This window comes from Acomys russatus, chromosome 4 (assembly GCF_903995435.1).
Source record: "Acomys russatus chromosome 4, mAcoRus1.1, whole genome shotgun sequence".
Taxonomy (NCBI): domain Eukaryota; kingdom Metazoa; phylum Chordata; class Mammalia; order Rodentia; family Muridae; genus Acomys; species Acomys russatus.
This window is the reverse complement of record NC_067140.1, coordinates 64827505-64854599: the sequence shown is the minus strand read 5'-3', so window position 1 is coordinate 64854599 and position 27095 is coordinate 64827505. Positions and strand designations below refer to the sequence as shown.

The following is a 27095-nucleotide window of genomic DNA, read 5'->3' as shown; positions in this document are numbered from 1 at the left end:
ACCTGCATGTACACCTGCAGGTCAGAAAATGGCATCAGATAACATTATAGATGGTTGTGAGCCATCACGTCATTGCTGGGAATTGAACTCTGGACCTCTGGAAAAACAGGCAGTGCTCTTAACCGCTGAGCCATCTCTCCAGCCCCACCTCCCCTTTTAAGTTTATTTTTATTTTATGTGTAGAAATGTTTTGCTAGCATGTATGTGTGCACACCACATGTGTGTGGTACCTGGATCCCCTGAAACTGGAATTATAGATGATTGTGAGCTGCCCTGTGGATGTTGGGAATGGACCCCGACTCCTCTGCAAGAGCAGACACGGCTCTCAACCTCTGAGCCACCTCTCCCACGCTGAGCTGAGTGCTGAGATTAGTGATGTGTGTGCCACCACACTTGGCCTGAATTTTTTTCTTAATGAAAAAAAAAAATGTTTAAGATGACTGGCATTAACCAGGTATTGTAGCAGGCCTCTAAGAACCTGGGGAGGCAGAGGCAGGCAGATCTCTGTGAGTTCAAGGCCAGCCTGGTCTACAAAGTGAGTCCAGGACAGCCAGGGCTACACAGAGAAGCCCTTTCTGGGGGGGTGGGGTGGGGTGGGGTAATTGGCATTGTTATGACCATGAAAACAGGAGAAAGTTCACCTCATGAAGCACCCAATGGCCAAGAGCTTCAAGGTGGTGGTAAAAAAAACAAAGGACTTTACTTCTCAAGCTTTTTTTCTTTGGCTGCTCTGGCCTGGGGGAGGGGAGGCAGAGGATCAAAACCTCAGCCCTCAAAACACAAAGATACATTGGTGAGCTGGAGCTAACACTCAGCTGATAGAGTGCTTGCCTACTATGTAAAGGCTTTGGATTTTATCTCTAGCACCACCCCCACCCCTCCAAAAAAATGTAATTGCAACAGCACTCAGGAGGTAGAGGCCACAGGTTCAAGGTGATCCTAAGCTACTTACTGAGTTCAAGGCCAGCCTGGGTTACAGGAGGCTCTGCCTCAAAAGGAACAACAGCAACAACAACAACAACAACAACAACAACCACTGTTCACAGAGAGGAAAAGAAAATTCAAAAAGCCAAATGGCTGCTTTCCACTGTGGACTTCCAGAGCTCCTTTGCCCACTGACCGCATCTTTGCTTGGTGCCATTATGTATAAGTTCCTTCTGTGCCAAGTAGGGTTCATCACCCTCTTGGCCATCAGTTGACTGCAGAGCAGGTACTGGCCAGTTATTAAAATGTTGCCAACCGTTTATATGAATGGTGTTTCGTCTGCATGTAAGTCTGTGTATCATGTATGTGTGTGGTGCCCACACAGTCCAGAATAGAGCATTGGATCCTCTAGAACAGTGCCAAATGGCACTGACATTCTGTGCCTTTGAAGTAAATGGCTGTAATTAAGATTATTGTCGTTCCCCCGTCCACCCCCCCCCCCCCCCCGTGGTCACAACACAGGGACAGGACTGCTGTGCTGGGTGGTTCTAATGCTGGCCTTGAGACTGCTGTGCTGCAGCCCTAGTGGAACTGTCTTGGCAGGAGAGGAGATGCTCTGAAGGCATTTGTAATTGCCCACCCTTTGGCTTTTATAGCCCTGGAGCAATGGACATCAATAGTTGGAAATTTTTCATGAATTTCATGGGGTGGGGGTGAGGGCAGTGGGCAAGGCTGCATACAGTTCTTTGATGTGTATGTTATACATGTGTATATGTTAATGTGTGTGCGGGGGGGGGGGGGGCATTGAATGCCAGAATGGAGACCAGAGGGCAACATTGTATGTGTTCTCTGTTGCTGTCCATGTTGGTTTAGTTTATATGAATGGTGTTTTGTCTGCATGTAAGTCTGTGCATCATGCATGTGTGTGGAGCCCACACAGTCCAGAATAGAGCATTGGATCCTCTGGAACAGGAGTTATAGACAGTCATGAGCCACCCTGTGGTTGCTGAGAATTGAACCCAGGTCCTCTAGAAGAGCAGCAAGTGCTCTTAACCACTAAGCCATCTTTCCAGTCCCTCCATCTTAGTTTTTGAGAACTCAGAGTTCACCAAGTTAGCTAGACTAGCTGGCCAGCAGGCTCTGGGGGCCCGCCTGTCTCTATCTTCAGTGCCTGGCGTTACAGGCACACACCATCACACCACACACCATGCACCCTGCTTTTATGTGTGTGTTCAAGTTCAAGTCTTTAAATATGCATAACAAACACTTTACCCACTGAGCCATCTCCCTAGCCCCAAGCGTTCACACAAGTTGACAACTTGTCATACCCCCTTCCCAGGAGAGACTGAAACTCAGATAAAGATGATCGTGACTGCTCAGTGATGCCCTCTACTTAAACCTAAACCTCATGTGAGGACCCCAAAGAGGTCACTGGACCTCTTCATCTGTTTCTCTTCCCGGTGTGGCCACAATGAACAGACCTCTGCTTTTCATGATTCCTTGTCTGTTTAATTGACCTACTGAGGATGGGTGGGTAAATGTAGGCTGGTAAGCCTGCCAGGGCTCACTCAGACTCTGACCCTCAACTCCAGCAACACTAATCAAGACTGTCGCAGTCCCAATAGCAGCTCTCTGGCATCGCTAGGAGGCTCTGGCTGAAGACTGCACCCATAAGTACCAATGCTGGCACGGGGCCACGCCTCGCAGCTTATTGACCCGTTGGTTGTATCACACAAATATTTTGTCCCATCAGTACAGAGTAAGCATCCAGGTCCAGTTTACACTTAGTGAAATGGAAAATATTCAAGATCCCATTTTGAAATTAAAAAATACACACACACACACACACACACACACACACACACACAATCACCACTCTAACCAACTCACACAGAACGCATCACAAGCTAGTCTAAGGCAGCCACTCAGACGCTGGCTCAGTCCCAACTCTATCCGTCTCTGTGAATGACTGTACAGTTAGAACGGCCACTCTGAAGCAGGAGCTTCACTTGGGCTTGTACACCCTTACTATCTATTACTTTACTTATTTAATGGTTCTAGCTACTTCAAGCAGTAGCCAGAAATTTGTATTCACTTATCCACTATAAATACACACACACACACACACACACACACTGGGGAAAAAGAGTCAGCGTTTCTGGAATGACCCCTTTTGACCAGCATACTTATGCTGTGTGGTGTGGACAGGGAGAGTGGCCATACCTTTGCAGTGAGGCTGCGCTTCTGTCCAAGTGCCATTAGCAAGACATACCACGCTGCTGGGCCCAACCAGCTGGAATCCGTAGTTGCAGGAAAAGTGGACTTCATGGCCTACTAAGTACTTGCTTCCATACTTCTTGCCATCAGGAGGGTCATCCAGAGCAGGGCAGGAAACTGTCAGGAGAAGAGGAGGGATGAGGAACCCTACCCCTGGGCTGCATCCAAGGCAGCAGAGATGTCACTAATAAGACCTTTCTCTGTTTAATTATTGCTGCAGGCTGGCCATGGTTCTGGACTTTCTACTGTTTCTTTTTTCTTTCTTTCTTTCTTTCTTTCTTTCTTTCTTTCTTTCTTTCTTTTTTCCCAGATAGGGTTTCTCTGTGTAGCCTTGGCTGTTCTGGACACTATTTGTAGACTAGGCTGGCTTCAAACTCACAGATCTGCCTACCTCTGCCTCCCCGAGTGCTGGGATTAAAGGTGTGTGCCACAGCACCGGGCGGTACCATAGCTCAGGAAACTCTCTCAATGTTCTTGGAAGTGAGTGGAACATGCTGTTGGCCTAGTGAAAGCTCAGGAGACCAGGGCTCAGAGACACCGAGGGTCACGTGTACAGGGCCTCATAGTGTAGTGCTGAGCATGAGAACATCACTTACTGCCTCTGCTTTCTCTTTGCTCCAGCCTACTGGGTGTCCTGGGTCCTATGAACAGGCTCAGCCTACGTCTAGGACAGCCCCCCCCATCCTATTTTTTTCCTCTTCAGGTCTCCATTCAAATACCACCACTTCCTAGATGGATCCCTGGCTACCATGCCATGCTGTCCCCAATCCCTTTTGCTTTCTTATCATTTGTGACTACTGCAGTGTGTCTTAACACTTGTTGGCAGTATTCTCTGTCTGAATAAAATCTGCCCTGTGCTCTTCCTGTATCCCTGGCCCTAGCCAAGTATTTGGCACACAGAGTATGAATGAGCCTTGAAAGGAATATGATTCACCAGCCCTCCGATGAAAGCCTTCTCTGGAAAACATTGCCTCACACAATGAAGGAGGCCCTAACAAAATGAAGCTACAGGGCCCATGATGTCACATAGCCCACGGGCTCCTGTCTCCCGTGCCCTGAGACCCTTAGCCTGGGAGAAATCCAGCGCCTACCTCTAGGCCAAGAAGGTATGAGAGATGCCACCAAGAAAACATGACCCATAGTTAGAGCTCTTCCCTTAGTGGAGGGAAATTGAGGTGCCCCATTGTACCCCCAGACAATCAGGACTGGGCCTTGAAGCCCTTTTTCCCACCCCAGCTAGGTGGAGCCACTGGAGAATGAATGAACTTTTAGGCACGAAAACCCAGAGCCATGTTGGTTCATGGGAAACAACCAATGCCGTAAGCGCTGCCCGCTCAGTAAAGTCAGCGTGGAAGGGTGTGCCGGAGAAAGGGCAGATGTGGGAAACATCTGGGCCTTCCAGGCTGTGAACTTAAATGCAGTCTGAAAAATAGGCTGTTAGCACTAAAAATAAAAAGAGGACCCAAACCAAAACTAGGGGTGACCATGCCCTCTGCGGAAGTGAAATCACCTCCACTTGCACACTGATATTTTTGACAGTTTTATGGACTCACAGGTTACTACCTATGTAGCTATTAAGCCTAGAATTAAAGATATGAGAGGTAATGGGCTGGGTGTGATGACAAACCATAGCTATTGGGAAGGCAGAGGTGGGAGGATTTTTGAGTTCCAGGCCAGCCTGAGGTATATATTGAGACAACAGAAACAAAAACCAGGCCTAGCGATGCAAACCATAATGCCAGGGCTTGGGAGGCAGAGGTGAGAGCATCAAGAGTTCAAGGCTATCCTTGGTCACACAGCAGATTTGAAGCCAAGTTATGTAGCAGCTTGAGTTACATAAGATAAAAACAAAACAAGGGGCAGAGGGGGGTGGTTGAGTGGTTAAGGATGTTTGCTGCTCTTGCTGAGGACCAGGAATCCAATGCCCTCCTCTGGCCGCCTTGGGCACATGCACACATATGTGCATACATATAGATACATATAAATAAATAAAAAATGGAAATAGATAACTGCCAAATGTAGAAGAGAGGAGTAACCTTCTTCTTCTTCTTCTTCTTCTTCTTCTTCTTCTTCTTCTTCTTCTTCTTCTTCTTCTTCTCTTTTCTGAGACAGAGTTTCTCTGTGTAATAGCCCTGGCTGTCCTAGACTCACTTTGTAGACTAGGCTAACCTCGACTCATGGAGATCCGCCTGCCTCTGCCTCCCAAGTGCTGGGATTAAAGGCATGCACCACCACTGCCTGGCAAGAAGTAACCTTCTTAATATGCATGTCACTCACACACACACACACACACACACACACACACACACACACACACACACCTGGAGAGTTTCAGGGAAGGTTCTTGCGGGCAGTTCTTGGCCTGAGTATTTGGGACCCACCTGTGTGTGCCTCTGGGGCTGCTTTGATAATAGCAGTTTGCAGTGTAGTCAGCCAGCTCCTCATGTTTTGGATGCCTTCCACGCAGTGGGTCTCCTGGACCTTCAGCAGCTGCTGCAACTGGTAGATGTTTGTGAGGAGCTGATGTCTGAGGAGACAGATCTGAGGAGAGAAGAGACCAGTGTGGCTGCCTTCATCCTACCATCATGCTCTGGGCTTGCCAAAGTCTGAACCACGGGCTTCCAACCCCCTGGTTCCTTGTAAAACACCTTGGTAGAGCAGCCTCCCAAAGACACCCCTCCCTTCCAGAGTCTCTAACCCCAGTGGTTCTCAACCTGTGGGACTCAACTCCCCTGGGAGTTGAACGACCCTTTCACAGGGGTCGCCTAAGACCATCTGCATATCAGATATTTACAATTTGTAACAGTAGCAAAATTAACAGTTATGAAGTAGCAACAAAAACTGTATTAAGGGGGTTGCGGCATTGGGAAGGTTGGGAGCCACTGTTCTACCTAGACAAGAGCATCTGCTGGGTTAAGTTGCTAGGTGACTGCCCAAGTACACACGTATCATAGCCCCACTTCACCCCTTGACACAACAAAACAAGGGCAGAATTGATGACTAAATGACTAGATGGCTCAGCAGCCATTTAAACCCAAAGTTCCTTATAATGACTGGTCTGCCACTCCAAAAGATGCACGACTTCCTCCTCCTCACTCTTAGTTAAGACTCTGACTTCTGGACTGGATGAAATTTTCCTTTCTCCCGCTCTGGGACACTTTGAAAAAAAAACCAAGTAAACAGGAGTGGTGAATAGAAGAACCGGCTGGGAGGCTTGGTTGTTCCTATGCTTTTTAAAAAAATGTAACATGTAAAAAAAGGAAAAAACTAGACTAAAGAAGTGTTCGATATAGTCCATGTCCAGTTTTGATGATTTTTAGTAGTTAAAAAAACAAAACAAAACAAAACAAAACCTGATTGTACTTAACATTGACAAAGACTATCTGACTTAAAGCAACATAAGCATCGTGCTGGATGATGAAAACTGCAAGGCTTTCCTTTCAGTCTCCATTGCTGTTAAGAGTTAGGACACCAGGGAGAGATGGCTCAGCGATCAAATGCTTTCTGCTTTGTCGAGGACCCAAGTTCAATTTCCGGCACCAATAAGGAGCAGCTTGCAACTGCTTGTAGGCTCCAGGGCATCTGGTGCCCTCTGCTGGATTCTGAGGCTATCTGCACTTATACATTCACATACATGGGGGCGGGGGTGAGGCGGGGCAGGGCAAAGGGATGAGGCGGAACAAAGAAATGGAATACCTTGGCCTTGGTAACTGATCCTGCGCTAAGGTCATTCTCATTTGTTTGGGAGCCATGCGTGTCGCGAAGCATAAGCTGTGTGACGTGGCTTGTCTTACTTGCAAGAGAGGAACGGCAATACATCAACTCTGTGATGATGCAGTTTAGTGTTATGTGTACATTGCTTATTTGTTTTTCCCCCGACTGAGTGTCAGTTGTGTGTATTGTCGCGTACACATATGTTCATGTATGTGGCTATACGTATACAAGTGGATGCAGGCAGAGGCCAGAGGTTGATTTTGCTGTCTTCCTCAGTTGCTCTCTCACTGGTTCCACGAGCCAGCTGGCCAGCAAGCTCCAGGGATTCTCCTGTCTCTGCCTACCCAGCTTCGAGATTACAGACTCACCAGCTTCTTACATGGCTGACGGAGAGCTAGCTGAACTGGAGCTCCCCTGTTTGTGCTATGAACTTTACCTGTATCTCCAGCCCCACGTATAAGTTGTTTTTTTTTAATTTTTAATTTTTAATTTTTTTACGTATAAGTTTTATAATGAAAAGAAATGTGTAAGAGCCAGCGAGGCAGCTGGGCAGCTGCGGTATGTGGCCTCCTCAGCCTGGGCCCTGTCCGACTTTTCAGTGGAGCTTCTGTTGCCACAGTGGGCCACTCTCCCAGAGAGATGGCCAGTTTGCTGCACCTTGGAGTTTTCACCAAACACAAGACTCATGGGCTAGATTCAATGGATGCTTTAAGACAGAATTGAGTTCCCAGTTGCCTCTGGAACACACTAACCCACAGGGGCTCCTTGGGCTCCACCATAATGGACACCCGAAGAGGGATAGCCCAAGAGGCAACTTCTGGAAAGAGAAGTTTGTTTTTCTACTTCCTCCCCCAACTGTTGGCCACCCTTTGCACACAAAGTCCTGGGAAGCTGGACAATGGCTAGGTCTTACCTGCCTAGCACTGCGTGGCCAACCCACCCAGACCTGGGCTCCCTCACCTATCTTCCTGGGTTAAAAAGAAAACCGATGTCTTTGTGGCTTGTGTCAACTCCACTGGGATGTGCTTCTGTTCCTCAGCAGCTGGCTGGCGGCCACATGTGGAGGAGGTGGCCTCTATTTGTGATTATTATTCGAGTTCTGTTAGTCCTGTGTCACACACAGGCTGAAAGGCAAGTGGTTTGACAAATCATGTAGTCTTGGAGTGGTGGAATCTGGGCACCTGTGGCTTCCAATCCAGTCTGTTCTCACATAACTCTATATGGTGGGGTTTTTTGTTTTTGTTTGTCTGTTTGTTTTTAGGAATTTATGCTAGGAATTAACACCCCTGGAATGGGTTGTTAACTCTAAGAAGTTGGAGATTTGACAACGGAAACAGGAAGTGTTAGGGTCGGAGGTACTCCTCATCCCACAGCGGTCAGCTCATGACACCTGGGAGAGAGCTTGCTGGGCCAAGAGATGTGCAAGGGCTCAGTGTTGAAGTGAAGATTTCTCAGTGCTAAAGGCTTTGCTGGCAAGGGCAAACACACCAGAGCCTGGAGTAGAGCCCTAGGACCCAGGAAGTAAGCCAGGAGACAAGTGAGTAGGGAAAGGGCCTGTTACCACATGGCCATTGGGCAGCCAGGTTTCTCTAACTCCAGTGCTGGCTCTAAGGACAACTGACAGGAGAGGCTTTAATCATGCCAACTGTGCCTGGGGTGAGACCTAGTAACCTCAGGAAAAAGGGAGCCAGGTGGAAGGTTTGGGATGACTAGATAAGGAAAGCCTGAAGGCTCTCTCTGACCTACCCACTGTCTGACCTGTCTCAGGTAATGCTCTTGGCAAGCTATCCTGATGAGAGGCCAGAGCTGAGGTAAATAAAGTCTGAGGCTCCTTACCACAGCTGCCACTAACCAGGCAGGCCTCTGATCTAGACTTGGAGCTGGTGGGGGCCAGGCTCAGAATCTGCTGCCTCAGTCCAGAACTAAGCCCACCTGACAATGGGATGACTGATGAGGCTGAAACCCCTGTTCAACCAGGGCAAGTGCATAAGAGTCATGGGTTTTGGGGGGTAGTGAGTCACACACCAACGGTCCCCATTTTCAAACAGACAATATTTATCATCTGACTTGATCAGGGAAAGTATCCACCCAGAAAAACAAGCCAAAACACAAAACTAGTCCTAACAAAGACACCAGTGTTAACTTCCTACTACTTCCTGTTCTTCCTGAGTCAGACCCACGCGTGCACCTCGTCACTGTCACCTAGACAGGCTAGAACAGCACGGGGCTCTACATCAGTTCTTCATTCTGTTGGATGTAGTGTTAATTTCACATCAGTGGACACATCATGTCTAATTCTGGGTTTCACTCCCATTCCTCTGTGTCCTGTTTTTAGCCTAGTGGGGGTGGATGGGGGTGGGGGGTTGAGGAGGGAGGCTCCTCTCCCCCATTCCTTCTGTCCACTGTGCTCTCCTGCCCACCACCATCGTCTGTCCAGGGCCTGAGTACCTGAGGCATGGGAACAGGCCATTTCCTACTTCTCAAATACAGCCTTTGCTGAGATCACCTGAGGGACTGCCCAAGGCAAGAGGCAAGCCAGTCCACATTGGAAGACCCCAGGTGTCACCCGTACAAGGTGACTCCAGGATCCCCACAACCTTCTGCAACAGACCTCCCATTCTTGAGGGAAAAATTCAGCAAGACTGTGACTAGGCATAGGTCAGTCCCCGTCAGGGCTGCAAGAGGCCCTCACACCCTAGGAGGAACAAAGGAACCCACTCTGTGTGGGCCCTCCATCCCCCAGGCTTCTCACAGGACCCTCAACACCTCGTTTTCTGTTTGTTTGTTGGTTGACTTTAATCTGTTTTTTGAAGAGAGGCTCCTCAGTTGATTTACATATCTGCACTGTCCATGCTGGAAGGACAGAATGGGCATACAGTTTTTAACCTTCAAGGTCCTTAGTTCCATCGCCACAGAAACAAAAAGGAAAACGCAAACAATGCAAGCATCTCAGGCTACACCCACAGCTGATGGCACTGGCAAGAAGCTGTGGGAAATTTGCATCTATTTATTTTAGTGACATCTAAGGTAAAACCAAGATGGTCAGGGAAATGCTTCCATTTCTGAGAGAATAAAAAGACCAACGTTTACCCTTCTTTTCTTTTTCTTTTTCCTGTCTGTCTTTTCTTTTTTGAGACAGGGTTTCTCTGTGTAGCCCTAGCCATTGTAGAACTTGCTCTGTAGTCCAGAGATCCACCTGCCTCTGCCTCCTGAGGGCTAGTATTACAAGTGTGGGACACCACATTTGGCATATTTGAAATTCAAGCTCAGACTCAGGGTTGACAGGTATGAAGCCTTCAGTGAGGATCGGGGTCATACCATCAGCTCTTCCCAGGCATAGATGGTTCTAGAACATGATGTCAGTGCTGAGAGCAGGGCAGAGGTTCTAGAGAGTGTTGAGAATGGCGATGGCTCAGTGGGTGAGAATGCCTGCCTAGCATTCAGGTGAAAATCTGGGCATAGGCACGTGCATCTGTAACCTCATCTCATGAGAGAGAGAGACAGACAGACAGACAGACAGACAGAGACAGAGAGACAGAGAGACAGAAACAGAGAGACAGAGAGAGGCACAGAGAGACAGAGACAGAGAGACAGACAGAGACAGAGAAAGACAGAGAGATAGAGAGCATGTGTGCACGCATGCGCACATGTACACGTGCTATTCCATTTCCCTCATTCTCAGGGAAGCTCTTTGCTCACCCTTTCATGGTTGCCTCCACTGAGCACGACAGGCAAGAGCAGAGAAAGTTTGAGACACCACCTGAGGAGCTGCCCATAGGCCCTGCCTTAGCCAGGGTTCCCCAGAGAAGCAACAGGAAGTAAAGATGACCCGGAGGCCAGAAGTGGGAGTTGGGACTGGAGTTACAGATGGTTGTGAGCCACCATGTGGGTGCTGGGAGCTGAGCCCAGGTCCTCTGCAAGAGCAGCCAGTGCTCTTAACACTGAGCCAAGTTTCCAGTCTTTGTGTGTGTGTGTGTGTGTGTGTGTGTGTGTGTGTGTGTGTGAGAGAGAGAGAGAGAGAGAGAGAGAGAGAGAGAGAGAGAGAGAGAGAGAGAGAGAGAGAGAGAGCAGTATTCTTATACATACACACTCATGAGGGAGGGAGGGAGGGAGGGAGGGAGGGAGGGAGGGAGGGAGGGAGGGAGGGAGGGAAAGAGGAAAAAAGGGACTGGGGAATATGGAGGGACTCGTTGGCTCATGTAATTGTGGAGCAAGGTCTATGTCACTGCTGCACCTCAAGTTCAAAGGCAGCCTGGAAGAACTTCCTCCATTGTTTGCATAAGATGAAAACTCTATATTAAGGAGAGTGATTTCTTTTATTAAAGGCACTGATGTATGTTATCACATCTAAATAATACTTTCCCAGCAACATATAGGGAAGCCGTGACTTAGCTAAGTTGACACAGAAGTTAATCACCCAAGGCCTCCTGCTGGAGTTTTCCTTTAAGGGCTCAAGCCACTGGACATTTTGAGAGAGAGAGAGTGTGTGTGTGTGTGTGTGTGTGTGTGTGTGTGTGTGTGTGTGTGTGTGTGTGTGTGTGTGTGTGTTATCAGGGATGGAATCTACATACTGGAGGCAAATGTCTGTCATTGAGCCACAGACAGCCTGCAGTTTTAATTTGTTCTCTGCTGGCTGTTGGTGATTTTATATTCAACCCTAAACCTTCTTCTTTTGTTTTCTCAGTCATGGAAACAGTAACAATGTCTTCTCCGGTTTCTCTCTTCCCCCATCAGCAAGCTGTGTGACAGACAGCAGGAGCCATGCCAGCCCATCCTCCTCTCTGTGACAATGTGCACCACATGTCTTTTCATCTATGCATTGCCTCCTTACTATGACCCATGAGACACAAACATCTACTGCCACCACTGTTCAGAGAAGGAAACTGAGTCACAAGGGGCAGAAACATGCCTCAATTACCCAGCCAGGAAAAACCTGAGCAGGACAAGACATGGTCCAACCACCTGGGCTCTGCTGCCTTTTGGGACAGTGCCTGTTCTGGTGACAAGCTAGGCTCTAGGCTGTGGTAAGCAATGTGCATTCTTTTTTTTTTTTTTGGTTTTTTGAGACAGGGTTTCTCTGTGTAGCCTTGGCCATCCTGGACTCACTTTGTAGACCAGGCTGGCCTCGAACTCACAGTGATCCACCTGCCTCTGCCTCCCGAGTGCTGGGATTAAAGGCGTGCGCCACCACGCCCGGCCCGCAATGTGCATTCTTTACATGATGTTGGGGACAGTCAGGTGACACAAGCACATTAATATGCTTTCATGACATGCTCAATGGGGCAACTGGCCAACAGGCGGGTCTGAGCAAGCATGGCAGGCAGAGACAGTGCCCAGACACTGAGGAAAGTGATATCATAGATGTCTTGAGCACGATCAGGACCTCAGAAAGTTCCTGAGAGCAGAGAAGCCCTGTCCTCATGCCCCTGGTCAACAGGCAGGACCACAAGCCCAGCAAACCAAAGTAAAGGGTCAGAGTGCACAGACCTCCAAAGACATGTCCTGAGTGAACAGCTAAGAGGAAACAGGAATAGGAAGTACTCATGGCAGCATCCGTGAAAGACTCGGCTGGGGGGAAACATGCAGAGAAACTCCAAAGGTGGCTAACTACAGTAGACCACTGGGCCCTATGGTGACGCATGGAACAAAATGCCCACCTATGGAAGTGCAGTGTTTTAGACCTCTGGAGCGGCCTCCAGGATATTTCAAGGTGCTGGGAAGCACAGTGATTTCTGGAGTCTGACTAAGATGTCCTTTCTCCTGTGAACTATCACAGGGAGTTCTACACATAAATGGCAAACTACCTCAGGACCAGCAGAAGGCCACCACACCTACCCAGTATTTATGTGGACCCAGGGATCTGAATTTCTGTCATCACACTTGGAAAGCTAGCATTTTACTCACTGAGCCATCTCTCCAACCCAACTAAAAGCGTTTTAAATGACTCCAAATTAAAATAATTAGGTAGAAATCTAGCAAAAGCAAGCTTCTGTTAAGCTAACACTGACGGTGGTAGCTGAGCGAATGGCAAGGCATGCTGCATTCGTATGTTGGAAGGCTCGTTGTCCCATGATTGACCTACAAATGTAATATAGCACCAGTCTAAATTACAGTAGGATGAGCCCATTCTAAAATTTAAAAATGTTTTGTTCTATTTATTTATATACTCTGTATGTGTGTGCACATGCATTTGCACACGCGGGCTGTGCATGTGTGGCTGAGATCAGAGGCCAGTGTTTAGGAGTCGGTTCTCTCTTTCCCCAATTCTGGTATCAGGAGTCAAACTCACACTGTCAGGATTGGCAGCCAGTGCCTCCACCTGCTGAGCCACCTATCAGCCCTCGCTGCAAAACTTGTAATGAAAAAAACCCGAAGAAACCAAAACAGGCAAGACAATTTTGAAAAGGAACAATAAAAATGAAAGTCTCACTTTCTCCATGAACAAATTTCTAGCGGCGGCATAAGCATGTGAAGTGAACAGATACATTTTTGAAAAAAGACAGTATACTACTGATGCAGAAATAATCCCCTATTCACAGCAGGTTTGGCTCTTGACTGTAGCTAAAGCAACTCAATGATAATTTAGTGGCATTTAAATAAATACAATTAGAATAATTGAATATCTATCTGCAAAACTGTGATCTTTCACATAAGTCCCACACTACTAAAAGAAGGTCAAAGGGGGTCATAGTAAAAAGTCCAAAGCTATGGACATTTTAGAGGAAAACAGAAGGAAAAATTTTTGGCTTTGGGATTAGGCCAAAAGTTCTTAAATTTGGTTACTAAAATTCTGGCCAATAAATAAGTCTTTATTAAACTTTGCTCTACTGAAGACATTCAGTGGGGTGTGGCTGTGCATATCCGACCTTGGCACGTGGGTGCTGGAGGCGGGCAGGGTTAGGAGGTCAAGTCTAGCCTTAGCTGCACAGGTAGCTTGAAGCCAGCCTGGGCTACAATGAGGCCTCATCTTTGAAAGAAAAAGGAAAAAAGCAGCTCAAAGAAGCCACAAACTGAGAAAATATTTTCACTTCACTTGTGTTTAGAATTTGTAAAAGAAAGCTCCAAACTGAACAAGAATAAAGACAATCCATTTTAAATTGGACAAGGTGGAATGGAACGGCAACTTATGACTATAGTCCAGGCTACTGGAGAGGCTGAGGTGACAGGGTCACTGGAGCCCACAAGTTGGACATGTGACTTCCATCTCACAAACAAAACCAAAGGAAGATGGCTTGAATGGGCACGTGACCCAATGATTCACTGGGCAGCTAATGCTGAAGAAAGCATCCTACACCATTTGCCAGGCATCAGGGAAACAGAAACACAAATTATGCAGAGATCCCACTAGACACCTATTGGAATGATTTGGGGTGAAAACCCTTGTAATGTTAGTTTTGGCAAGGGCGCAGAGTAGAAGCACTCAGCAATTTTATTTCAGCAATCCCACTTCTACATATCCATACCAGACCAAAGAAAATTTATATTATGCAAAAATATGTGTGAAGCTTTTAAAAGTGGTGTGTGTGTGTGTGTGTGTGTGTGTGTGTGTGTGTGTGCGCGCACATATATGTGTGTAGATCATTCAGCTTTTTGTGAGTGTTCTAGAGATCAAACTCAGGTCACCAGCTTCGTGTGGTAAATGCTTTTAGCTGCTGGCCAGCTCCCTTCCCTGACCCATGATGCTTTGCTCATGATAGACAAAGTCTAGAGATGACATCATGGACATTGGTTAGGTGAACTAATAAAGTGTCTTAGTCCCTACACTGGACAGTATCGGTCAATACAAAGACACCAAGCTGATTTGGGTCAGTGTTTTATCACAGCAATCAATGGCAAACTGCAACACCACCATTACATGCAGCTATGCTTTCACACATGTGCACATATGATAACACACAGTTCTGTACTCTGACATATGTACATAGATGTATACCCACTAGCACATTTATACATAAACTGTAACACTCAAATATCTTGACACACACATACACAGACACCATGTATTCATATACACACATGCTAACACATACATACTAACGGACATCCACTCACATCCCTGACACACGCGCGCACACACACACACACACACACACACACACTCACCTTCATCACACCCAAGGCAATTGTGAATCCACAGACACAGGCATGCATGGACTCACACACCTACACAAACACACACCTATAATGTCACCAAAGTCAGCAAAGTGAGACCATTTACAGACAAAGAGGAATCCCAGACAGGGCTCCTCCAGAGGAGCTCACACTGGCTCCATTTGGAGGCCCCTTGGCTTCTGCTGGTGGGGCCCTTTGCCCTTCCTCATCCACTCCCTCCATGTAAAGAGGTGACCCTGTGGGTAAGTTCCATCCTTACTGCTTTCCTGCAGGTCTCATTGCTGCCTCTGGGAGCTTTGGGGTTTATAGCTCCAGGTAGACTCTGGGTACACCATGTTCCTTGCGGTCATCATGAGTGCACCCAGAATTCCCCTGGCCCCGAACCTCTCCTGGGTTGTAACTGACTCCACATTGTGAGTCAGTCTGAGAGCTGGGATTGCTCGGGACATCAGGCATCTCTGTAAGAATCACTAGGGATCTCTATAGAAATAGTCCTACCTGAGATGCAACCTGGACCAACCAAACCAGAGCCTTTGGAGGTAAGGCTGGCATCACGACTTCTAGAAGTCCTTTGGGTCATGTCATGCACAGCCAAGCAGGCCACTGTTGATCTATCTTTCAGGGGACCACAGCAGGGAACTAGATGCAGAGAGGAAATCTAGGCAGAGCAGGGGACCAGGAAGCCTCCGGGGAGATGTGCTTTATTGAGGCTTCCATGCGGGCCAGCCTGGTGCTGGGAGGACAGGGGATCCCTAACCATTCACTTGGGGTGAAGGTCAGTTTAACTAGAACTTTCAAACAAACATGTATGGCTGATTCTTTTCGCTCCCTTTGGCTTCACCTGCAGGTGTCTTGCAGATAAAAAAGCCTACATGGAGCAGCAAGGGCCTGAGAAAAAACCTGGGCAGGGCAGAGCAAGGCATGGATTGGATCTCAGTGTCTCAGAACATGTTCAAGCTAAGGCAAGCTCAGTGCTGCCTCTGCACCAGATTCATCAGTTGCCTCGACCTCACTGTTTCTCATGTAACCTCGAGTGACAGGTGCCCACCCAGTACCAGGAGATTATTGGTCTCTGGAACATCTGTCCTCCACACACATGGTGTCCCTTTGCAGCCTGGGATGGAGGATGCCAGCGGAGATGCATCTTCTGTGCTTCTGGCATGGGCATAGGACAAAGATTTAGCTTGGCTTTGTAATCTGCAAAAGGGGGGAAAGCCCATTGCTCTTGTGGGTGGGTTCACTGTAGCCCCAGGCTGGGGACCTCGCCATTTGGCTGTTGGGCAACTTCCGGTGACACCACCCACCTATCACCTTCTGCACGAATCCGAGCAGGTCTGATCTAAACCAAATTCTCCAGGCTTGGAAATCTCTGGTATACTCTAGGGACTTGTCAGTAATGGGGGCAAGCTTGCCTGTGCACAGTCATTTAGCCATGGAGTATGGACGAGGATCAGAAGGTGAGGGTCAAATCGGAGATGGAATTTCTACCACTCTTTCCTGATTGGGTGGCCTTATAAAAGGTCTAGAAGACCAGCAAGGATCTGAACACTCAGCAGGCACCCAGCTTCCCTGCACACCCCACAGCTGTTTATGCTGCTGTTGGCATGGTTGGAGCAGCTGGCAGGCTGTGCCTCCATCAGGACTCTCACAGAGGTGAAGGGACTCCCCCCCCCCCTCTCCTGGAATGCGTTTGATGGAAGCTGACCCTGAATCTGGCAATACAAAGTCCCTAAGATGAATTTTTTTTTGAGACAGGTTTCTCTGTGTAGCCCTGGCTGTCCTGGGCTCACTTTGTAGACCAGGCTGGCCTCGAACTCACAGCGATCCGCCTGCCTCTGCCTCCCAAGTGCTGGGCTTAAAGCTGTGCACCACCATGCCAGGCTCCTAAAATGAAATTTTATTTACATTCTTAATTTTAAAAATCAGCTTCTAATAGTTAATGTAAAAAAAAAATCTGGTCAAGTAAATTAATCCAGTAGGATAATACACATAAATGACCTCCCCCCCAAAAAAGGATTGAAAGAAAAGAAAAAACACCGCTACCCGTATGGGTATACAAGAAAATGTAATTGCAACTCCAAGCCCTCGGTCGGGTGCTCAGAATAGGACCACCTGAGGACTTTCCAGGCAGCTGCTAAAAAGTTCTGAGGATGGTTAAGATGTGATGGCGGCAAGAACATTTCAGTGAGAAATGTAAAGGCAGAGGCATTACCTCACAGCATTGGGCAGCCAGGTTGTTCTCACCGGGACCCACAAAGGACCAATGTCCCAGAAGTCTCAGGGCAACTTTTCCCTACTGGCGATTTCCACGCGGAGCCGCCTTCTCCTGCTGGGCTGCAGCAGCCCAAGTCCTTTCAGATCTCCAAGTTCAAGGCGCAACTGCGATGACAGATGGGGGACCCCCCCCCCCGCGCCTCCAACAACCAGACCCCAGCCCGAGACTCCTTTCCAAGCCTTAACTCTAGCAAAGGAGAGGAACGTGGAAAGTCCCGGTCTCGGCGCTGCCTCCTCGGTTGCGGGACCTCTAGACCGGCTATGGGGACACTAACCTGGGAAGCCCGCGCTCCAGGGCGAGCAAGGAGTAGCAGGAGAAGGAGAAGGACAAGTGCGCGCAGAGAGCCTGGCCCCATCTTGTCCTGCACAGCCTAGCTGCTGAAGAAGGCAAGTCGCTGTCCCTTGGCCGGCCCTGAGTCCCTGCGGTGCGAGGGTCCCGTGCAGCTCCCAAGGCCACCAGCGTCCGCAGCCGCCTGCATTAAGACTGTTCTGGCAACGCGGAGAGGCGCCAGCCCTGTGGCGGAGGCCGAGAGAGGAGGGGCTGCGGAGCCTGGAACGCGCCAGGGAGCACGCCCAAGGCCCCAAGGCGCTGCTGCTTTGGGAGGAGGCAAGGAAGACGCCTCAGGACCTAGGGTAGCCAGACCTGAGCCCTACCTGAGCGACACAGGTTCCTGCCACCCAAACGTGGCTGATTGATGAGCCAAAGTTAAGTCTGTCCCGCATAAGGACACCTTCCTTCCGGAGAGCAGAGAACAGGGCTAGTGTGGCAGGAAGGTGGGCTTCATAAACTTGGCGCAGGCTAGAACACGTCTTCTTAAACTGTGGGCTGAGAAATGGAAGCTGAGTTACTGAATTTAGCAAATGGTAAAAGCACGAGACCAAGAAGTAATCCAAAATCAAATATGAATCCTTGCTGGGCGTGGTGGTGCATGCCTTAAATCCCAGCACTTGGGAGGCAGAGGCAAGTGTATTGCTGTGAGTTAGAGACCAGCCTGCTCTACAAAGCAAGTCCAGGACAGCCAAGGCTACACAGAGAACCTCCCCCTCAAAATTATATATATATATATATATATATATATATATATGTATATATATATATATATATATATATATATATATGTATATACACACACACACACACACACACACACACAGTCCAACGTGTCCTTGGTCACCATGACTGGTGCTGGTCAGATGTCCCTGGTCAGATAGCCCTATGGTGGACAGGCACAAAGTTGAGGTCCCTGCACCCAGGCTCTGGGTGAACCAGATGCCTCAGACCTCCACCTCTGGAAAATGTTATTTAGTTCTTTCAGGGAGGACACTGAGATGCTGGGTGCTAGAAGGTCAAGATAGAGGTACCTATTGACAGATTTGGTGTCTGGTGAAGACTTCCTTCATCTTCACTTTGGGGGACAAACAGGAGAGATCTTTGAGGTCTTTGGGGGGGGTGGCGAGCAGGGTTTGAGCCACGGTTTCTCTGTGTAGCCCTGGCTGTCCTGGAACTTGCTCTGTAGACCAGGCTAGCCTTGAATTCAGAGATCTGACTGCCTCTGCCTACCAAGCACAGGGTTTAAAGGTGAGCGCTGCCATTGCCTAGCACAAGGCCTCACTATGGTGATCTAATTCAGAAATATCCTAACACTACCACACTGAGGAAGAAGTTTGAAATATGACCATAACCAATTCCCTGGAAAGCCTGGAGCGTGGGGCATTTGGCATGGGGACTATGGGCATTAGCTGCCCAACAAATCCCACTGAGTGGTTTCTTCTGGCTCCCTACAGAAGAGCATGGTCCACGTTCTTGTGCTTTGGAAGTCTTGCAGAGACCTAATCAGAATACTGCTTATCACTGTCCAGGTAGAGAGGGAAGGGTGGCAGCCAAACCAGGGTAGCCCGTAGAGATGGTGGGCTTCTGTGTCTGTCTCCAATGTGTCCTCTGCCTATGAAAGAGCCATCCATTTCCTGGCTGTATGTGTCTTCTGTGAATGAAAGGTTTCATTCTGCTTCGAGTGGCTATTTTGAGTTTTAAACTACCCCATATTTATATGGCAACTTCCAAGCACTCTTAGCCGGTTCTGGTTACACACTGGACACTAGAGGTTGGTTCTTCTTTTACCCTGTCTTCAGAGTCACTAAGCTGAGACACATCAGGTTTCACAGCTTGACTGGGTTTGAAATCACAAAGGAAACACATCTCTAGGCACATCATGGAGAGTGTTCTCAGAGAGGTTTATTTGTTTTTGTTTTTTGTTTTTTGAGACAGGGTCTCTCTGTGTAGCCTTGGCTGTCCTGGACTGATTTTGTAGACCAGGCTGGCCTCGAACTCACAGAGATCTACCTGCCTCTGCCTCCTGAGTGCTGGGACCAGAGAGATTTAATTAGGAGAGAAGACAGGCTGTGGATGTGAATGGCACCATGCCCTGGGCTGGGGGCCTGGATTGAAGAAGACAGGGGAAACAGAAGCCAGATGAACTGCAGCCTTCTCCACTATACCGGGCTCAACGCATGCGCCCAAAGAAACCCTTCGTCTTTCAGTTGCCCCTTGTCGGGTATTTAGTCATAGTAACCAGACAGTAACTAACACAGCACAAATTGGTGACCTGCTTGAAGTTTGCAAATTCAAGTCTAAATGTCCCCTCTCAGAAGGCGGCCTCCAGGACACTGCATCTTCTCCTAATCTCTCTTCACTTTCAGGAATCCCAGGACTTCAGCAATTTTACTTAAAGTGGCACAGATGCCTCTGGGTCTTGCCGTTTTTGTTTGTTTTACTTTTCTAATATTTCTATAAGTCAACAGAAGTTTTTGCTTTTTTTGTTGTCCCTGTTTGTGAATTTCCACTTGTGACCTTTGTCTTATGGCTGACTCCCATTAGGTGCCCAGGGCTCATCTGAATTAATTTTCTGAGGTCTGGCTGCCCTTTCTCTCTCTTTCCTCAGCAATCCTGATCTGCAGTAACCAAAGCAGTTGCCCCACAAGCAGAACATGACAAAGGTATCTCAAAAGTGGCTAGCAGCTGGAGTGATGCTCAGTGGTTCAGAGGACTTGCTGTTCTTGCAGAGTACCCGGGTTCAGTTCCTAGTACCCACATGGTACCTCACAGCCAACTCTCCCTCCAGTTCCAGGGGATTCCACATCCTTTCCTGGCCTCAGTGGGCACCTGGCACACACATGGCACACATACATATGTGCAGGCAAAACACTCATACGCATAAAATGAAATAAATCTGAAAAGCTGACGGCCCTGACAATAAGCTCTATGCAGGGCTTCCTGCTGGCCTAACAAAATGGGGCTGTCAGCTACTTTGTTCCCTCTGTTTCCAAAAGACTACCTGGGAGCACTGGTGGGCTGGTTTGGCGGTGGTCAAGACATCAAAGGAGGATTGTTTTGGAGCCAGTGAGATGGCTCAGCAGACAAAGGTTCTGGCCACTGAGTGGGATCCTAAGGATCTATCCAGTAGGACAGAGCCAGACTCCACAGGTTGTTCCCTGCCTTCCACATGAATGCCATCATGTGTGAGAAAGCACGTACATAAACAAATACAATTTTTAAAACTTTTTATTGGTTCTTTGTGAATTTCACATCATGCACCCTAATTCACTCCCTTTGTTTCCACCTCCACTCTTGTAACCTATCCCCTAACAGAGGAAAAAAAAATCTCATTGTGGAAGCTGTAGTGTGTCACAGTGTGTTCCACACTATACTCTTTGTCCACACATTTTTGCTTGCAACTTTTCACTGCAATTAATCATTGGTCTAGCATGAGGCCTCTATCAGTACTGGAACCTCACTGAGACTCCTCTTGGATATCCTGTTGTTACTCTGTGTCATGGAGATCCTGTAGTTCTGGATCTGTAGTGTCAGCAGTCCCTTCACACGCTGCAGCAGTTCATAGATGGGGTAAATGTTGGTGTGGTCCAATTCAAAGTCCTGGATCTGGGTGGGAGAGGTATCTGAGCTGGTCAGCCCACTGGCTTTCCCGCTTTCATGCCCTCGGGGCCAGCTTCCAAGAGAGGTGAGAAAGGCATCTCTCCTTCTTTCATGTCCATGCCGTGTCCAACAGACAAGAGGCAGGGCTAGCTTTCCCATGCTCACTCCCTCGGGGCCAGCTCACCAGTACCTATACAATCAGAGTTAGTTCTACTGTGCTGCAGCAGGTGAGGGGCAGGGACAGCTCTCCTGCTCTCATGATCCTGTTGGTGCAAGCTCTCCTGCCCACTGCCGGTGCAAGGGCAAAGGGGAGGGAACGGGATCTCTCCCTCATTGATGCCACCACACAGCAGACAAGAGGCGGGGCGGATCTCTCACACTCACACCCTCAGGGCCAGCTTACCTACCCACATCCAGAGGTAGGGCTACTATGCTGCCCAGGCAAGATGTAGGGCCAAATCTCCCAAGTGCTGCATCTGGTGAGGGGCAGGGACAGCTCTCCTGCAGCACTCATGACCCCATGGCCAGCTCTCCTGCCAGGCTTAGGTGGTAAGGGAATGAGGGGGGGGGGGAGGATATTTCTTCCTCATCCACACCACCACTCAGGAGATGAGTGGTAGGGCCAGCTGTTCCACCTTCATATTCTCAGGGCCAGCTTAGCAGCAACTCCCACAATGTGCAGGGTTGGGAGGGTGGGGCAGCACTCTCCCAAGTACTAGAGATGGCTATGGGCTAGGGCAGCTCTCCTGCTCTCCTGCCAAGATGTCTAAGTGAGGGTAGGGCCAGTTCTGCACAGCCCTTAGACATCAACATGTCCCCAGACAGATGCCCAGACCAGAAATATTTCCCTGGTCTTTGGTGGTAACAGATCCCTATGGTTGCAGGGCCATCACAGACCTAGACCTGGCCCCAAATAGCAGCACAGGCCAGGGCCCCACCATGGTCCCAGTCCCACATCAGGGTGTTCCTCACTACCTTCGGTTCTCCAGTTCTGCCTCTCTTCGTTGTGCCCACATCTGTTGTTCTGTGTTTCCCTGCCACCGCTGTGAGGTGCTGCACCAAAATTGCATCCTTCTCTTTCAGGCGGGGTACTGTCTGCTTCCTAGGGGAGTCGAGGGTACCTCAGAGTCCCAGGTTCCACTTCCCTCAGGAAGAGCTGGAGCGTTCAGAGTGAGGTCTGTGCACAAGGCTTCCGTTCTCACTGGGGGTGTGGGAAAGAGTTTTCCACTGTTACAACCAGCTTTTCTTTCTTTCCTTCTTCTTCTTCTTCTTCTTCTTCTTCTTCTTCTTCTTCTTCTTCTTCTTCTTCTTCATGAGACAGCAGCAGAAACTTGGGAGTTCTAAAGCTGGTGGTGATACTGCAATGTTACAGCCCTTCAGGAACGAACTAAGCTGCCATGCTGGCTGCAGAGGATGCAGGCGAATGCCTGTGCCTGGTTGGCTCACAGCCTGAACACAGGTCCAGCTGCTGCTTCATCCTCTGCAGACAGGCGTGGAGCTTGGAGCTCGGAGCTCGGAGCTCACAGCAATAGGGCAGGCTTCAGTGGTGACCAAGGCAACTATGGCTGCCTGGTCAGCAGCCAAGACCAGGGATCCAGTGGCAAACTCTTCAGGGAGGAGGGGAGCCCTTCCTTCCCTAGAATAAACGACGAGTGGCAACCCGTTCAATTTCATGTGAAACAGGGACTTATAAACCTTGGGCAGTGAGAGGAGGTTTGAGGGTAAACGCATTTGAGTTGATGTGGCTAGGGATACCAAGGATACTTCATTTACTTGCAGCAGCACAGTCCTATCCCCCCCCACCCGCCCCCCGAGACAGGGTTTCTCTGTTTAGCTTTGGCTGTCCTGGACTCACCGTGTAGACCAGGCTGGCCTCGAACTCACAGCGATCCATCTGCCTCTGCCTCCCGAGTGCTGGGATTAAAGGCATGCACCACCACAGCTGGCTCACAGTTCTATCTTAAGAGGAGGAACATAGTACTTAATAATCCTGTGGGCATCGGGAAGTTGGGAGAACTCCAGGTATGGTTAGCGGGATGGAAAAAGGTCACTGGTTGAAAGCTAAGACACCAAAACATCCTATTAACATGGGAGAGAGTATTTCCAGGAACCCCCAGGTGCACACTGAACAGGTTGGTCCTGTAGTCATCCTGAGGGCTATGTGACACTCCTTAGAACCGTGCTGAGGAAGGGAGTCTTTCATTTTAGCACTGAGCTCAGAGGCTTTCTGGTAATGCCAGATTTCGTCCCGAGCAGCAGGGTCCAGCACACATCCTCCTGTTTCTTTGTCTTCTATTTCCTCACCACTTACTTGTTCTTCTTAGTGGCACCTGGGGTCTCTGAGTGTCTGGGGGTCATCTCAGGAGTGGTTTGTGGGGTGCTATGCCTGACTTGTCCATTATGGTGTCAGGCATGGTTTACCCCTGATCTCCGAAGCCTGTGTGACACTGGTCTGGTGGCCACCTCAGGCTCACTCTTCACCTGGCCTGTCTGAGTGGCCCCTTGCAGGGGTTGTCTGTCTTGGGCTCCCAGGCAGGGTTCTTCTAGTCTTTGGCTTGCTCCCCATCCTGGGGTCCCATCCAGGCCTGCCTGACAGCAGGCTGGTGGTTGTCTCAGCTTGCTGTTTTCAAGGAATGTTAGGTTACTTAATCATTCAGATGTCCGTGCAGCGGAACACTGAGCACAAACACAGCCTCTCTCCTCTTTGTCACCTACTGACACACATGTGACACAACAGTCATACCTGTATTGCCTCTAGGGGCAGAGACAAATATAATTTTTTTTCTCACGCCAAGACTTATTCATCCTATATAGATATAACTTTAGAAACTTTGATCTCTCTCTTCTGCCTTTAGTAACTAAAATTTTATACTATTCCTATGTAGTTGACATTTTTTCTTACATTTCATATGTTTTAAAAAATATACTATATTTGTTCTTTTTTTTTTTTTTTTTTTTTTTCCTTCGAGACAGGGTTTCTCTACATAGCCTTGACTATTCTGGACTTGCTTATGTAGACCAGGTTGGCCTTGAATTCACAGCAATCCACCTGCCTCTGCCTCCCAAGTGCTGGGATTAAAGGCATGCGCCACCACTGCCTGGCTGTCTTTTTTTTAAGTTTATTTACATATTCATTTTACATCCTGATTGTTGCCCTCTTCTGCTCCCAGTCCTCCCCTCGCATGCTCCTCCCCCATTCTCCCCTCTCCTCCTCAGAAAAGGAGGAGGTTCTCCATGGGTACCAACATGCCCTGGTACATCAAGTCACCACCTCCTGTAGCCCAGACAGGACTTCCAGTGGATTGATAAGGACACCAACCCACTCACAAAACCTTTGACCTAAAATTTGTCCTGCCAACAAGATGTGCAGGCATAAAGATGGAACAGAGATTGAGGGAATGGACAACCAAAGACTGGCCCTACTTCAGACCCTCCCCATGGGAGAGAATCAATCCCTGACACTATTGACATTACTCTGCTATACTTAAAGACAGGAGCCTAGCAGAACTCCTCTGAGAAGCTTCACACAGCAGCTGACAGAAACAGATGCACAGACCCACAGCCAAACATTAGACAGATCTTGGGGAGTCCCATGGAAGAGTTGGGGGAACAATTGAGGGAGCTGGAGAGGCCAAAGACTCAACAAGAAGACCTACAGAGTCAACTAACTAACCATGAGGCCTCACAGAGACTGAACCACCAACCATAGAGCATGCATGGACTGGTCCTAGGCCCCCTGCACATAGGTATCAGATGCACAGCTTGGATTCTCCAACAGAAGAGTGGAGGTGAGGGTGGGGCTGTCTCTGACGCCTCCCTTTGGATCCCGTTTCTCTAACCGGGCTGTCTTGTCTGGCCTCAGTGGGAGAGGATGTGCCTAGTTCTGCAGTGACAAATAGAATTTTTTTAATGAAAGAAAACAGTTTGAGGGACTGAGTATGTAGAGTGCCATTGGTGCCACCTTGAACTAGATCCCCAGCACTGCATAAGACAGGTGTGGAAGCACACACCTATAATACCAGCACTTAGGGGGGGCGGTGTGAAAGCAAGAATGCAAAGAAAGAGGGAAGTTGGACTTTAATTTTTGTTAATAGTCTGTCTGTGTAGGTCAGAGACAACCTCCTGTGTCATTCATCGGGGGCAGGCTTGCTCCTTGGCCTGGTATTTGCCCAACAGTCTAGGCTGGCTGGCCTCAGGATCCTCTGTCTCTGCCTCCCCAACAGCAGAATCAGAAGTGTGGCCCACTGTGACCTGGCTGTTTATATGTGGGTTCTTGGGGCTCAAACTCAGGAGGTCCTCATGCTTGCAAGGTAAGCATTTTACTCAGTGAATCATCTCCTCGACATTTACAGTTCTGTTTGTTTGTTTGCTTACCTGAGAGGCTCTTACTAGGTAGCCCAGGCTATGGTTTCAGAAGCTCCTCCCCTCCTGGCTGAGAGAGAAAGATTCCTTGTAGAAATCTATGTTGAAGACTTGGCTACTGGCCACGTCGAATGGAAAAGCAGGAATTCCAGGGCTGTCCTGTGGGCCCTCATGGTCCCTGAGGGTGCTCACATCATGGCACTCTGCTCCTGATCCACCCAGGACCCAGTCTTGCTGTCAGCATATTCATACCTCTGCATCTGTCCATGTGGCCCTAAATGTCACCAGCCTCTAAGAGGCTACTCCAAAGGTCTCAGGAGCAAAGCCTGGCATGTTAGTCAGGAGGAGAGCAGCACAAGAGGAGGGAGGGGCTCACTCAGCAGGAGAGCCATGGCTTCATCCAACTCCTTCCTTATGTAAATATTTATCAAGTGCCAACTCCGGGCCTGGCCCTGAGCCAGGTGCGACATTATGGTCACACATTATATCCAGAGATTCAGTCAGCAAGCCATGCAGTTGTGCAGCACACTGAGGATTGCTGTCTGACTGTATACAACATCAGGGCAGACAGGAGAAGCTGTTGGTCATGCCCCGAAGACCATTTTCAATCTTACAAGACAAAAGCCTGTTTAAAAACAAAACAAAACAAAACAAAACAAAACAACAACAATCCCAACAACTAGACTTCATTGTGTCATCATTCAGTGCCAAGAAAGGCTTTGAAAACCCACAAATGCCATCCCACAAGGACCTCTGAATGCCTGTGGATGGGGCAGAGTAGTGGCTCAGTTAGTGGATGATGTACTTCTTGCAGTCAGCCATGCCTGAGCCAGGCCTCAGCTGAGTGGGTACCAATAGGGACTTGTGGTTCTCCAACTCTTTTCAGGCCTTGCTTCCCTTGTTTATGTGAAAATAAAAACATTTATCATTTATCAAAGTCAATAAGATACTCTAAATGATAAGAGCCAGACATAATGAAGGAGTTAGGACGCTAAGGACGTTTGAAGAAGCTATAGGAAGTTATTTTATGTTTACTTAGCTATATAAAGCATATATACATAGAGTTTAATTGAAGTTACATCACTTGGGGTAATAATACACACACACCCCTCAAATCACAGACTAACAAAAACCCCAGTGCCAGACATGGGATACTTCCTTTTGAACCGTTGGTTATCAGAGTCCAAGAGACTCCCCAAACAACACAGGCTATTGCCACTGTCCTTGGTTGCTGAAGACACCACACATTGTGGCCCTGGGACTTAAAGGGACGGAGCTGAACCTGACCTGGAAGCCACCTCCCTGGGGACTAGCTCTCATAGCACTGGATGGAGCCATGCACATCAACAAGAGAGAACAGCAACCAATCGTCCTATCCAGCTGTGACACACCAACTCCTGCACCGATCATCAGCACTGCAAGTTATTCTGAAAGATACAATAGTGGCACTTACATCTGGGGGGCAAACAAGAGCTGTCTAATTGGACTTAAGGCTGGTTCA

General features: G+C 48.6%; 1 protein-coding gene and 1 non-coding gene across 2 annotated transcripts in view; both read right to left on the bottom strand.

Annotated features, from left to right (window-relative positions):
* Fbln7 (fibulin 7) overlaps positions 1-23590 on the bottom strand; it is a 35549-nt gene extending 11959 nt beyond the window's left edge. The window contains exons 1-4 of the mRNA XM_051144920.1: positions 23544-23590; positions 22208-22334; positions 5583-5742; positions 3148-3318 (exon numbers count right to left, since the gene is read on the bottom strand). Coding sequence (XP_051000877.1) covers positions 3148-3318; positions 5583-5742; positions 22208-22334; positions 23544-23590 — 505 coding nt within the window. The remainder of the gene's footprint in view (positions 1-3147; positions 3319-5582; positions 5743-22207; positions 22335-23543) is intronic.
* Positions 23591-23864: 274 nt separating this feature from the next.
* LOC127188705 (small nucleolar RNA SNORA17) lies at positions 23865-23997 on the bottom strand. Its single transcript, XR_007830564.1, has one exon. It is a non-coding gene; the product is annotated as a small nucleolar RNA SNORA17 (small nucleolar RNA).
* Positions 23998-27095: the final 3098 nt, after the last annotated feature.